At 35.3% G+C, this 14767-nt stretch overlaps 1 protein-coding gene across 3 annotated transcripts in view; it reads left to right on the top strand.

The window, feature by feature from the left end:
• Positions 1–14767, top strand: part of Dmd (dystrophin) — a 1523318-nt gene that overhangs the window by 808841 nt on the left and 699710 nt on the right. For all 3 annotated transcript variants that reach the window (XM_055607916.1, XM_055607917.1, XM_055607918.1), the window contains one exon: positions 3007–3161. In XM_055607916.1, the coding sequence (XP_055463891.1) occupies positions 3007–3161 (155 nt within the window). The remainder of the gene's footprint in view (positions 1–3006; positions 3162–14767) is intronic.

The raw sequence follows: 14767 nt of genomic DNA on the forward strand, positions 1-14767 counted from the left end.
CTCCCTTCCTCCCAATCACACCCTCCTTCACTCATCTCCTTCCATTCCCTTCTCCAAGTCCACTGATAGGGTAGGTCCTACTCCTCTTCCATCTGAACCTAGGCTATCAGGTCTCATCAGGACTGGCTGCATTGCCCTCCTGTGTCCTGTCAAGGCTGCTCTCCCCTCAGGGGGAGGTGATCAAAGAGCCAGACACTGAGTTCATGTCAGAGGCAGGCACTGTTCCCCTTACTAGGGCCCCACTTGGACTATGAGCTGCCATGGGCTACATCTGAGCAGGGGTTCTAGATTATCTCCATGCATAGTCCTTGGTTGGAGTATCACTCTCAATAAAGACCCCTGTGCCCATATTTTTTGGTTCTGTTGCTCTTCACTTTACACTCATCAGAATGGCTAGGATCAAAATCTCGAGTGACAATACATACTGGAAAGGATGTGGAGAAAGTGGAACCCTACTCCTTTTCTGGTAAGAATTAAACTTGATCAACCACTTTGGAAATCAATCTGGTGCTTTCTCAGACAATAAGAAATAGTGTTTCCTCAAGATCCAGCTATATCACTCCTAGGCATATATCCAAAATGTACTCAATTACACAACAAGGACATGTGCTCAACCATGTTTGTAGCAGCTTTATTCGTAATAGCCAGAACCTGGAAACAATCTAGTTTATCAGTTCTTAATGAAAGAAGTATTGAAGAAAGGCTGACATTTTACAAGAACAGATTACAGTTGTTTGTGGTACCAAAAACCATGTGCTGTGCCAAAAAAAAACCCTTTCTCTTCTTCTTTTTTCCCCTTGCCTCACTCTTTTTCTCTCTCAACTGCTTTCACAGCACTTTTGTATTTTAATAATAGCTTGATAATCTGAAACTATTTGCTATATACAATAAATATCACTATTTATTTGATTCTAAAATACAACATTCTAATTAAGTAAGAAATGCTGAATTATATAAAAAACACAAACTTTGTGAGGGATGGAAGTACAATTAAATTAATTTAGTTATACCAAAATTATCAAGATTTCATTTTGTTCATGTAATCATCATACTAACAGCAAACATAAACTCTAAAATAAAAATGTTTAATCCTTTCAGAAAAAAAATGTTATATAAAAATATTTATTTCTTTCCTAAATTTCTATAATAGCCCTTTCTTCTCTTCATACTGATTTTTAATTTTTTCATGGAAAAATGGTGTTTTGTTTCGCCATAAGAAAATCACGGTTAATTTTTGCTGTTTGTTTAGGTAGTGAGGATTGAACCTGGGCCTTATGCAAGGACTCTAACAGTGAGTTATTGCCTCGGCCCAATCATGGTCTCTTTACCATGATTTTTGTGCACATTTAGTGATTATTTCCTGATAGCCTTTTCTTAATTTGGGTTTTATTGCTGTGAAGAGACACCCTGACCAAGGCAACTCTTATTAACACTTAATTGGGGCTGGCTTACAGTTTCAGAGGTTTAGTCCATTATCATCATGGCAGAAAGCATGGCAGTTTACAGGCAGACATGATACTGGAGAAGAAGCTGAGAGTTCTGCATATTGATCCAAGGGCAGCAGAAGTAGACTGTCACACTGAATGGAGCTTGAGCATATATAACCTCAAAGCCTACCTCCCCAGTAACACAATTACTCCAACAAGGCCATGCCTCCTAATAGTGCTGCTCCTTATTGGCATTCAAACACATGATTATGGGGGGCTGAACCTATTCAAACCACCACAATCCCCTAAATAAGTATGAAAACTACTCTTTTGGTAAAAAAAAATAATCTTACAATACATTTATCTTTTTGACTATTTTATTAGGATAAAGTATAAGAAATATGATTATAGGGGTCACTTGGTATTTATTGCCATAATTTCATGATATTATGTTTCTAGAATTAGAATGTAAGAATTTTATTAGTTCTCCCTGTTATTAATTTTTGTTTACTAGCATAAAATTGCACCATCTTGATTTATACATTTATATTACCTATAAATTAAGTTTTTCTTTTCCATAAAAAAGACTTTATTCTCATCAGAAGTGGCTGTATTTTCATCCTCTCTGGCCTGGTAAGGCTGTTCCCCCCTCAGGAGGAGGTGATCAAAGAGCAGTCCAATCAGTTCATGTCAGAAGCAGTCCCTGTTCCCATTACTATGGAACCCATTGGACACTGAACTGCCATGGGCTAGGAGGGAGGGAGCTACAGGGGTGATACAAAGTGAATAAACTGTAATTAATAAAAATAAAAAAAGACTTTATTCAGTCACTATGTTAAGTTGTTTGTTTATATTTCTCTATTCATGCATTTATAGCTCAACCAAACACATTCTATTAAATATAAGTCTTAATACTTTAGTGCTATCTTAATCTGTCATGCCACCTGTGTGTGGAAGTGCTGACATGATATGCTTCCTTGATTGACTTCCTTCCAGTGATGAAATGGTCAGTTCAATGACTCTCAACTGTCAAAAACAAAGAGAAACACATAAATTATTTAGTTTAGAAAAAGTTTAATTTCTTGTCTTTTATTTGAATATTAAAGTATTGCAATCTTTCAGAAATTGTGGAGTAACAGCACTCTTTTTTGTTCAGCATTTTCTGTATTCAAAGTTTGTTAAATGCCAATTACATAAGCAATTCAACAAGTTAATGAAGAGTGAGGAAATGCATGTTTTTGTGTTTACATTTTGTTATGTCTCATGTGAAGCAATTATAAATGAGTTTCTTTTATAGCTAAAAAAAAAAACAAAACTTATTTTTTCCCAGTTTACTGGTACTAAATTGGAGCACATGCAAGGAGTTAATGTTCAAAATCCTGTATTTGAAACTTTTTCATGGAAAGCATGTTAACTTACATCATTAGAGTTGACAGACACATGTGCTAGATTAGAAACAAATTTATAGACATACTATGACCTGAAGAGTCAGTAGCTATTTATGAGGTATTTATAGATTCCCCTTTTAGAGATGTGAGGACAAATAGTGACATAATTTTCTTTCTATATGTACCTATAGCAGTTGGCCAAAGATCTCCGTGAATGGCAAATAAATATAGATGTGACAAATGATTTGGCACTGAAACTTCTTCGGGACTATTCTGCAGATGATACCAGAAAAGTACACATGATAACAGAGAATATCAATGCTTCTTGGGGAAACATTCATAAAAGGTAAGAACTACTTTATTTCTAAAACCACACCATCCTGTTAATTACTAATGCCAATACAATTCAAGAGTTTGGCTTTCTGTTCTGTTCTAATGAGGAGGCGCCTAGAATTTGGGAAAGTGAAATGATATGCCCCATTTACAAACACAATGATGGAGCTAAACAGCTAATCAAACACAAAATTCTAGTCACACAGGAAGTGAGAGAGAACAGTGGAAGGAGCAAGTAACAAAATAAACTCTTAAGGTCACGTGTCCAGTAAGCTACTTTTCCTACTTAGGCCTCAGTTTTGAATGTTTTTACCTTCTTCAATAATACCAACAAATTTTGAATCCATGAGCAGTTGATCTATTGATAAGAGGCTCTGTCATCTTATCAGCTCCCAATGACTGGATTTTAGCAGCTACCAATCAAGATTTGATATTCAAACCCACAACAAAAATTAACAGCTCTGAGAACAACACCTCCTCGCAGGAAGTCCATTTTCTAGTAAATTCTTTTCACTCCAGTGTGCTTTTCTTACATTAATACCTATGCCAATTATTAATGAAACATAAAACCTGTAACTAATAATTTGTATTTGTCTTACAATTTACTCCCAAGTCCATGAAGGTTGAGACTGTCTTCTTGTTGACACAACTGCTCATCCTAAAACATATCATACAATATGGTAAATATTTGCAGAATCATGATTCTTTCTGCATGAAGATTTACCTTGAGTGTGATGATATAGATTAATTATTGTTGGGGTTTTATTTTTAATTGTGACAGAAAACAGAGGCAAAATAATAGTTCCTGTATAATGAGGAGCAGGACTACAGAGAAAGGTAAATCCCAGAAGATAACAAGAATTACTGGAAAAGTCATTTAAGAAATTTTAGTTTGGAGAATAATATTAGCATGGAGGAGAAAAAAAAACAGATTTTAAACTAAGAGGCAAAAGTCTTAGGAGTAATGAGCTATTTATATGCAAACGTGAATTGGGGATGGAAAGTGAAAATTTATTTGGAGCTTTATTTAAACTGGTGATCATAGAAACAAAGCATGAATTCCAGAAAGAAGATGGAATCTGAAGTTGAAAAGTTACATTCAAAAGTATCATAATGAAGAATGAACAAGTTTTAATAGGGAGCTGATATTTGGGGAAAACAATGGCCTAGTTCCTCTTTCCTCTCAGTACAATGTCTAGAGTCAGTTTTCTGCAAGTGCAGATGTGTTAACTGTTCTGTTAAGCCGGACATAATAGGCTTGGAAGAAGTATTCAGATAAAAACCAATTGATTTTACAAAGTCAAACATTAGATCTCAGCAGAAATCATTGAGTTTCTCAGTGAAGATTCTCAAACAGAAGTTTCTTTAGGAAAGGCCATTAAGAGCAAGTGTTAATGTAGTGAGTTTATGGAATATAAGTGAATGAGCTAAGAGGAAAGCTTGTTCGTGGTACAAAATTAGAGCTCTGGGGGGCTGGTCTACTCCATTTACACTGCAATATTTTAGAGACCCTTCTTTCCATAATTTCATGATCCATGATGTCCTAGCTGTTTCAGATCTTTCCTCACATCATTAAAGTCTTGGATTATTCAGGGAAATGGCTTTTGGTTCATATTTCTTGGCTTCATTCTTTAAAAACTATCAACTTCAGAATAAATAAATTACTTCTCCAATGAGCAAAGCAAACTAATTTTTTTAAATATCAGCTTATATTCTCAGCTCATGCACAATCAGGTTATTTTTGTCATGTGCTTTAAATATCTTTCTTGCTTTTGTATCTACTACTTATACTCTCTGGAATGTGTTTCATGCATTTTCAGTCTGATGATGACTACCTATCAATATTTTCATCTAAAGAAACCCCTTTCAATTTTAGACCTGTATAACCTACTGTTTCCTTTCAATTTTAATTTCCCACAGGAACTTGAAATTGAATAGATCCAAAACTGAATTCATCTTTGCCCTTTGCCAACTTTTTCTTCAAATGGAACCAATTTCTTTTCCTATGACTCCTAACCAAAGAAAACTGCACCTCATTCAGTTGTTAATTTGGGGAATCTAAGAGTCTTCCTTGATTCTTTGTTCTGTAAACATCATTATTAAGCTTTAGGAAAGCTATTTGCTATCTGAATAGCCTTCAACCTAGTCTCTTTGTCTCTCTACCTCTACTATTATGTCCTGTTTAAATTATTAAAATTATCATAGCATTCAGATAAATTGATTTATTTATAGCCATTCTACTTTCTAACCCATTCACTACATAAACTATGGCGTGTTTTGTTTTGTTTTGTTTTTTGCAGGGGGTGGGGGGAAATCCATGGAATTAATATACATCACATGCTTCCCTATTTTAAAGACATTACTAATTTATTAATTGCTTTTGTTTTCAGCACTGAGAATGGAATTCAAATTCTTGTGCATGCTAGGCATGTGCTCTTCTAAGCACATACTCAGCACATATTAGTGAATTTTTAAACACATTAAATTTTTATCTGTGGCATGAGTTCATTTGCCTTAACAATAACTTTACTTTTAAAATAGATATATTTGATAAAATAGATACTTGAGCTAGTGGAGAAAATATGTCACATCTTTGAAAAACTGGTTATGTAAAGCATTCCTAGTGCATCATTTCTCACAATTCAGATTATAAACTACTTTATCACTAAAAACCAATGAATTGCCTACACTGAAACTACCAATCACACCAATAAATATATGCAAAATTTTTCCATATTTTGAAGCCAATTTAAAGCAATAAAATCTTCAATTCAGTTGAAATTGTTGAATGTTATGTAAAAGTTACCTGGAAGAACTTTATTTGAATAACATACATTGATAGATTTTAGTTCCAAGAGAGAAACAAACACAAAAGAAAACAAGTTTTTACTCCAGAATCTCAAGTTAGAGCATATTGTAGAGAAATATTTTTGTAGAGAAACATTTTATTTTCCTGGTCATATTTCATATGGAATTTATGGTAACATATAAAGCCAGAGATTTGAACCCCTCTAGATTTAATTATTTCTCTTTAATTTCTAGGAATAGATATGGGTTTGTGAGTAAGATAATATTAGATATGATATTTACAAAGTACTATGAAGCCTGTAAGGATGAGAATCGAGGACTGCCATCTGTCTAGTGACTTTATGATGACACTTCATTTCCTCAGGTTTCTTTTTTAATTAATTTTTTTAAAAATATTAGTTACAGTTTGTTAACTTTGTATTCCAACTGTATCCTGCTCCCTCATTCCCTCCCATTCCCACCCTCCCTCCATACCCCTTTCCAAGTCCACTGATAAGGGAGGACCTCCTCCCCTTTCATCTGACCCTAGCTTATCAGGATTCATCAGGACTGGCTGGCTGCAAAGTCCTCCTCTGTGGCCTAGCAAGACTGCTCCTTCCTCTGTTGATGGGGGATGGTCAAAGAGCCAGCCATTGAGTTCCTATCAGAAATAGTCCATGTTTTCCTTACTAGGGTACCCACTTGGATACTGAGCTACCATGGGCTACATCTGAGCAGAGGTTCTAGGTTATATCCATATATGGTCCTTAGTTGGAGATGCAGTCTCACAAAAGACCCTTGTGCCCCACTCCCTCAGTTTTCTTGTTTCTATTCCAGGATCCCTCCTTATACTATAAATGAGCATTAAACCTGAGTGTTTTATATTTATGTTATCAACATCACAAGGATTACTTTATTGATAAGTATTTTATACTAAGTATGTATTTTGTAAGCTCAGTTCTTGGTAGTAGGTAACAGTTGTGAAAATTTATTTTCATGTAAAACTTATTTTCTGGAAAGGAGATGATTGGAGATACACATTAACAGGGGTTGGTTTGTTTTGTGTTTTTCCCCAGGGTATTATGTGTGTGATGTGAAAACATAATTAGAAAAAAAAAATACACACACACACACACACACACACACACACACACATGAGTCCATGTCTGAAAATAATTATCATGAAATATGGTGGTCAATACCAAGGTGATAATAAATATTGCATACATCAAAATAGCTAAAGATAGAAAAAGAAAAGAAAAGAACAGAAAATGCAGATTGATAAAGGCATACCATGACTCTGTCCAAAACCTTCCAATAACTCCCTTCTCAATTGGAGTAAATGTTGAAGTCTTTAATCTAAAAGGCCCAATATTGGATTAAATTCTTATTAAATCTCTGAATTGATTGTTTACTACACACCTGTTCTTTTGACCTTTCTCTGCCCAAATGTTATGGATGCTTCAGCACCATAGTATTTCCTCCTAATAGGACTTTTCTGGACTAGTTTCCTTACAATTGTACATGTGCCTCACCACAATCAGATTTCTTTTTCAAGTTTATTTTTATATTTTATCACCATATTATAATTTTGCATATTTATGATACACAATCAGTATGGAATTGTATTTACTTTAGGAAATGATCAAATTAGGGTAATTAGCATATCTTTAACCTTTAAATTTTCATTGCTTCTTTATGATAATTACATCCACCCATGTGATTACATTATAATACAGCAAAATAAATACTAAAAACAATTGGAGACTGAGTGTGGCTTAAGTCAGAGTGATAAGCCTGACTGTGGGAAGAACAACTTAGTTTCATTATGGTTTGAGGATAAAGACAGGAAGGTTTAATAGAGGACTGTATTTGGATATAAGGTAGAGTCAATAAATACTTCACACATCTTAACCTCTCCAAATAGGATATGAAGTACCTCCTTAATGTGTTGGTAAGAAGGTACCAAAGAGCAACATAACTTATCAAGAGATATAGGTTCATTTTGATACATTCAGTCAGAACCATGTGCTAGCTAGACAGATATACAAAATCTTGTTGTTATAAAAATCTGAGGAATGTCTCATAATAGTTGCCTAGGATGCAAAGTTGAGACTTCTAACCATAACAGAACAGCTTCTTCTTCTTTTCTTCTCCTTCTTCTCCTCTTCTTCCTCTTTCTTTTTCTACTCCTACTACTTTACACTGCCTCAAGTGTTGTTTGTTCTGCTGTTTTGTCTTTGTATGCTTTTTGTTGCTATTTTTTGTTTGTTTTTACAATTTTGAACTCAGGGACTTACACATTCTGCACAAGTATTGCACCACTTAGTTATACACAAGTCCCTTTCTTAATTCTGTATCCACTTTACTTATTTAAAAGAAACTTTTATTTTTCTGAGTTAATTGTTGTCTCAAAGGATAACTCCCTCCGTCTACTAACCTAGGCCTAGGCCTGGAAGCTTCTAGCCCATATACAATCCAATCTAGCCCTGAAATCTTTTCAGCCTCTGAGAGTTACTGCTTAATAAGTGCCCCCTCTCTTGTTTTTTCTGAACTCTGACTGGCTGTTTTTACTCAGGTGTTCTGGTTCAAACTCATCTCCCAGCTGATTTATTCAATCTGGCTTCTCTTCCGGGCCCTGCTTGGTCTCACATGGCAACAATCTGCTCTAATCTTCTGGCTTCTTCTCATTTTCTGGCTCATTTGGTCTTTACCTAAGTTATTTCTCTACAACCTATCTCTATTACTGTAAAACTGTCTCCCTTCTCTCTCTGCATTGCCCTTTAAAAAGCTTCTCTTTCCCCTTTCTTCTCCTGAGAGTTGGGCACATACTATTCTGTCAAATCTTTCTCTGACTTGTGACTTTTTCTTCCACTCAATTAAACATCATTTTCAAACATGGGTGCTTCCTTCTACAAACAAACTTTCCCTTCATTGTTTGGGGTTAAGTATGTACTTTTCGACTTATGCTTTTTTTTTTTTTAACCTGAAATGTGCTCTATACCAGGCTGGCCTTGGACTTAGATCTGCTTGCCTCAATTTCCTGGATTAAAGGCATGTTTTTATCCAAGCTGCATAACACAGACATAGATGGTCTTTGGACCATCTAGAACATGGACCATGCCAGAACAGCCATGTTCTGAATTAAAATTCCTCTACATAACTACATGTTTTTAAATTCCTTTTTTATTGGTTTCAACTACCATTAAGACCCCTAAGTCTTTATAGTCATCATACCTTTCTCTTTATGTCCAGAACTATATTTTTTGTTTTTATATTTTCTTTTTATTAATTACAGTTTATTCACATTGTATCTTTCCCCCGTAGCTCACTCCCACCTACCCTCCCAATCCTACCTTCCCTCTCCCTTCTCCACCCCTGCCCCTCCCCAAGTCCCTGACAGTGCAGGTCTTCCTCTCCTTCTTTCTAATCCTAGTCTATCAGGTCTCATCAGGAGTGGCTGCATTGTCTTCCTCTGTGGCCTGGTAAGGCTGCTCCCCCCTCATGGGGAGGTCATCAAAGAGCAGGCCAAATTAGTTCATCAGAGACAGTCCCTGTTCCCATTACTATGGAACCCACTTGGACACTGAACTGCCATGGGCTATATTTTAAGTCACATATCATTTCCACCTGCTCACCCTATAGGCTTCTGAATGTCTAACCAAAAATGCATTTTTTTACCCATAAAACACATTTTCCCTTTATTTCCATTGTGCTCAGTTGCCTAACATAACTGTATATGAAGCTAGCAATGTAAGAATTATGTTCTACTATTCTTTACAATTCCTTAATTTACTAAATTATGAATAAAGTTGGCTTCCAACTTCTATGAACTTTATTTTTAAAATTGCTGTAGTATTTAATTTCTTTTTTTTAATTTTATTTTTCTTTTTAGTTACATTTTGTTAACTCTATGTCCCAGCTGTATCCTGCTCCCTCATTCCCTCCCCAACCCCACACTCCTTCCCTGGTCTCCTCCCTGCCCCTTTCCAAGTCCACTGATAGGGGAGGACCTCCTCCCCTTTCATCTGACCCTGTTTTATCAGGTATCTTCAGGGCTGGCTGCAAAGTCCTTTCTTCACCTACATTTTCACTTCATACTAAAATTATTTTTAAAATTAATATTTTTACTTTTTTGCTACCAGTGCTATTTCTGACCCTTTTGAGACCTGATAAATAATATTTAACTAGGTGATATATTTCCAAAAGAATAATCACTTTTTCAAAAAGCAAATATATAATAAGTAGGTACAATTTGGACTTGTATTCAAGTAATAAAAGCATAAAGTTTTATAAATTTTAGCTGTTCGCATATTTAACGTGATATAAGCATGGGAACTTTAAAAAAAAATCAAATTCTCTATTCACAAATGTCATGATTTAAATATTTTTGAAATCACTTTCTAGAAATGACTGGGGACATTTTATGATCATCAGCAGGCTTTTAGACTCCTGTTATAGCTGTGCCTTGTATTTTCTAGTGCTGTGTTCAGTAACTGTGTATGAAATGAAATGTGGGTAGGTGTTGGGCATTAAGTATCATTGGATTGTTTTCAAATTTCTAAAGAATAACACATTTCTGTCTTTGAAGATATGAAAAAGAATGTGAGATAATGCTGAAATACTTGTTTGTTGGAGACTTCGCATAATATGTTTGTAATATATTTTATCATGAATATTAAAATATCACATATCAAATATCAAATTACTCTAAACTCAGAAATTCAACATTTTCAATTTAGAGTGGTCTATTTTTAATAACTTTCATGCAAAGTGCATTTTTAAAAGAAAGTAGTATTGAAATTGAGCATTATCAATAAAAATCTTTGTTTCTCAGAGATTTTATATAATTTCGAAGAATTTATTTATTTATTTATATAATTTCAAAGGAAAAGCTACCATTTACAACAAGTCTCTGATTCTGGCTAAAACTCAACTGAATTTGTTTGTTTAGTTACTTGCTAATAATCAGCCTTCAACTCAAAGCAGTCCTCCTGCTTTACTTCCCAGAGTGAGATTTTAGGCATATGACATCACAGTTGGCTTAAAATCAACTCTATTGTGTGGAAAAGTCACAGCCCAATGCCTTTTCCTACTTTTGCATCTATATGTATTACAAAGCTATCATTGGTGCTCACCATATTTAATTCATAAAGATTAAAACTACAGATGACTATAAAGTCACCAATTCAACAGTCTCAATTTAGAGTAGTCTATTTTTACTGTCCTTCATGCAAAATTCATGTTAAAGTCTACCTAAATCAGTAAAAGGTTTGGTGTGTTTAAAAATTCAGTCCATTAGCAGCTCTATGAGGAAAATTATTTGTCCCTTCAGGGGAGAGTTATATGTATATTACAAGACATTTCCATCAGTACACTGCTGAGAACTAGCCTTCCCAACTGATTAAGAAGTATAAAAATTTCTTATCATCAGTCAGTAGGACAATGGCATAGAGTACATGGCTTGTGAAATCCTTGTCCAGGGAGTGTCATGATCGTGAGGATATAAAGGTTTGTAGTAATGGCTTCCTGCTTCATTCTGCTTCATTGTCTCTAAAGTAATTAGAATGTTTCTAGCTGGCAGGAATAGCATGCAAAGGAAGACTATTGGAACCATGTCATGGGTGATTTACTGATGTGGAAAATTACATGGTGATGCTGCCAAGAAGGCATTTTCATTCTAACCGAGTCCCATGGTCATAAACTGTGTTTTACAAGACATCAGGTAAATATTTCCACATAAAATTTACTCAGGAAAAAAAAAATTATACAATTAAAAATTACATTTGTATCCTAATGAAAAAATAAAGACTGCCACGATATTTTTTCTTTATGAATAAGCTCAGTGTTCTGGTGTAAATGGTGGCTGTGAGCATGCATACCTTTAATCTGAGCACTCAGAAATCAGAGGCAGACATATATATATATGATTTCGAAGTTAACATAGTTAACCTAGTGAGTCCCAGGTCAGCAAGATTTACATAGTGCCACACTGTCTAAAGAAACAACATAAATGACAAAAAAAATAGAAGATTTTCTTACTTGGATTCCCTTACTTGCTTTAAATAAAACAACAATAATAGTAATGACATACTTTATATTATTTTGAATAATGTTAATATTTACCATTTCTCTTGCATCTGTATCATTCACCTACTTTACAAATATTCAGTAAGATATGATAATTAGACTTCATTTTCAAACTGTTGAGTTATTTTGGTAAATAAATATAATCATCATTTGTCTTAATTTTCATCTGCATAATCTCAATCTTACACTTTAAGAATATTTAGCTTTATAAATTAGTAGCAGGGATTTCCATGTAAAGCAAAAATATACTTTATATTAAAAAGATATAGGACACAAATATTACCAGGATTTGTAAAATTTAATCTTTCTACCTTAATGCAAATACACATGTGGTTACCGATATAGACCCACACATACAGGCCAGTCAAGCTAGTCTAACTAATTCACAATAATAGACTTTTGGTAGCCTCAACTTAGTAATATAGAAACTGTTGCCAGTTTTAATTGAAGCAAAGAGTGTAGCAAGAGAATCTCAGGAGAATCTCAGATCCCAGGAGAATCTCAGTCCCATACTACTGCTAGCTATTTCTAAACCCAAAGAACAAGCCATGTCTACATTCCTACATACCACTTCCTATTTCTTTGACACTTCTGAACTGATGAGCCTCTGAAATTTTAGGTAGTTGTCCCTGTTTTTGGTTTACTTTTCTTTGTTTCTCATAGCCTCAAGGCTCTCTGCACATTTACTCTAGATAGTACCATAACTTCTGCCTTTACTATACTGTGACACTTGCAGTAGAAATTAAAAAAAAAAAATCACTATTCACATTCACAGCAGAGTTTTGTGAGTAGATAATTGCCTATCTTTACTTACTTCTAATTTATTAACACCTTAAACAATTCAATATTTTTTTTCATCTAAATCTGTTAGGAGAAAAAGTGGGAAAGTGCCCTGACCTCTTTGGCACAGCAGTTGAATTCCTGAACAGAATACCAATGGCATAGGCTCTAAGAACAACAGTCAATAAATGGAACCTCATGAAACTGAAATGCTACTGTAAAGCAAAGAACACTGTCATCAGAACAAAATAACAGCCTACAGACTAGGAAAAAATCACCAACCCCACATCTGACAGAGAGCTAATATTCAGAATATATAAAGAACTCAAGATGTTAAACACCAACAAAGCAAGTGATCCATTAAAAAATGTGGTACAGGTACCTTCAGGACTGGCTACAAAGTCCTCCTCTGTGGCCTAGCAGGACTGCTCCTGAAAGGGGCAGGGAGGAGCTGAGGGAGGGAGGGTGGGATTGGGATGGAATAAGGGAGCAGGATACAGCTGGGATACAAAGTTAATAAAATGTAACTAATAATAATAATAATAAACAGAAAAAAATGTGGTACAGAGGTAAACAGAGAATTCTCAACAGACAAATATCAAATGGCAGAGAAACACTTAAAGAAATGCTCAACATCCTTTTCATTTGGGAAATGTAAATCAAAACAACCCTGAGATTTCAATTCACCCCCATCAGAATAGCTAAGAACAAAATCTCAAGGAGTGAAGCATGCTGGAGAGGATGTGTAGAAAGGGGAACCCTCCTCCATTGCTGGTCTAAATGTAACCTTGTACAGCCACTTTGGAAATCAATTTGGTGCTTTCTCAGAAAATTAGGAATAGTGCTACCTCAAGATCCAGCTATAAAACTCATGGGCATATATCCAAAAGATGCTAAACCATACAACAAGGACATTTACTCAACTACTTTCATATCAGCATTATTCATAATAGCCAGAACCTGGAAACAACCTGGATGTCACTCAAGTGAAGAATGAAGGCAGACAATGTGGTACATTTACACAATGTAATAATGCTCAAAATTAAAAACAAGTAAATCATGAAATATATAGGCAAATGGTGGGAACTAGAAAAGATCATCCTGAGTGAGGTAACACAGAAGCAGTAAGACACACATGCTATATACTCATTTATAAGTGGATATTAGCTATATAATATAGGATAAACATACTAAAATCTATAGTCCAATATAAAGAGGACTCTAGAGAAGAGGCTGAAACCTCAGTAAGGCAAAAGATAAACATCCGAAGTAGGAGAAGACAAGGAACAGAACAAGAGCCTTCCAAAGGTTGCTTTTGAAAAATTCTACCCATCAAGGCATAGAAGGAGATACTAAGACTCATAGCCAAACTTTTGGCAGAGTTTAGGAAACCTTATGGGAGAAGAGGGAGATAGAAATCGTGGAGGAGACAGGAACTGCACAAGAGACAAACAGAGCCAAAACACTTGGGGCCTGCAGAGGGCCTGCAGAGACTGATACTCCAACCAAGGACCATGCATGGAGATGACCTTGACCCCCTGCTCAGAGGAAGCCCATAGGCCACTCACTCGGTTTCCAAGTGTGTTTCCCAGTAAGGGGAGCAGGGCCTGTCTCTGACATGAACTCAGTGGATACCTCTTTGATCACCCCCCTTGGCAGTTGCAGCCTTGCCAGGTCACAGAGAAAGATGATGCAGCTACCTCTGATGAGACTTGACAGACTACAGTCAGATAGAAGAGGAGGCGGTCCTCCCCAATCAGTGGACTAGGGAAGGAACATAGGTGGAGAAGAGGGAGGAAGGGTAGGAATAGGAAGAGACTGAAGGAACTACAGCTGGGATTCAAAGTTAATAAATTGTAATAAATGCATAAACAAACAAACAAAAATAATAAACTTTAAAAAGCTGAGTGTTAAGAGAAAGAAAGAAAGAAAGAAAGAAAGAAAGAAAGAAAGAAAGAAAGA

The sequence above is a fragment of the Psammomys obesus genome, unplaced genomic scaffold (assembly GCF_907164565.1).
Source record: "Psammomys obesus unplaced genomic scaffold, mPsaObe1.curated_primary_1811, whole genome shotgun sequence".
NCBI classification, from domain to species: Eukaryota; Metazoa; Chordata; class Mammalia; order Rodentia; family Muridae; genus Psammomys; species Psammomys obesus.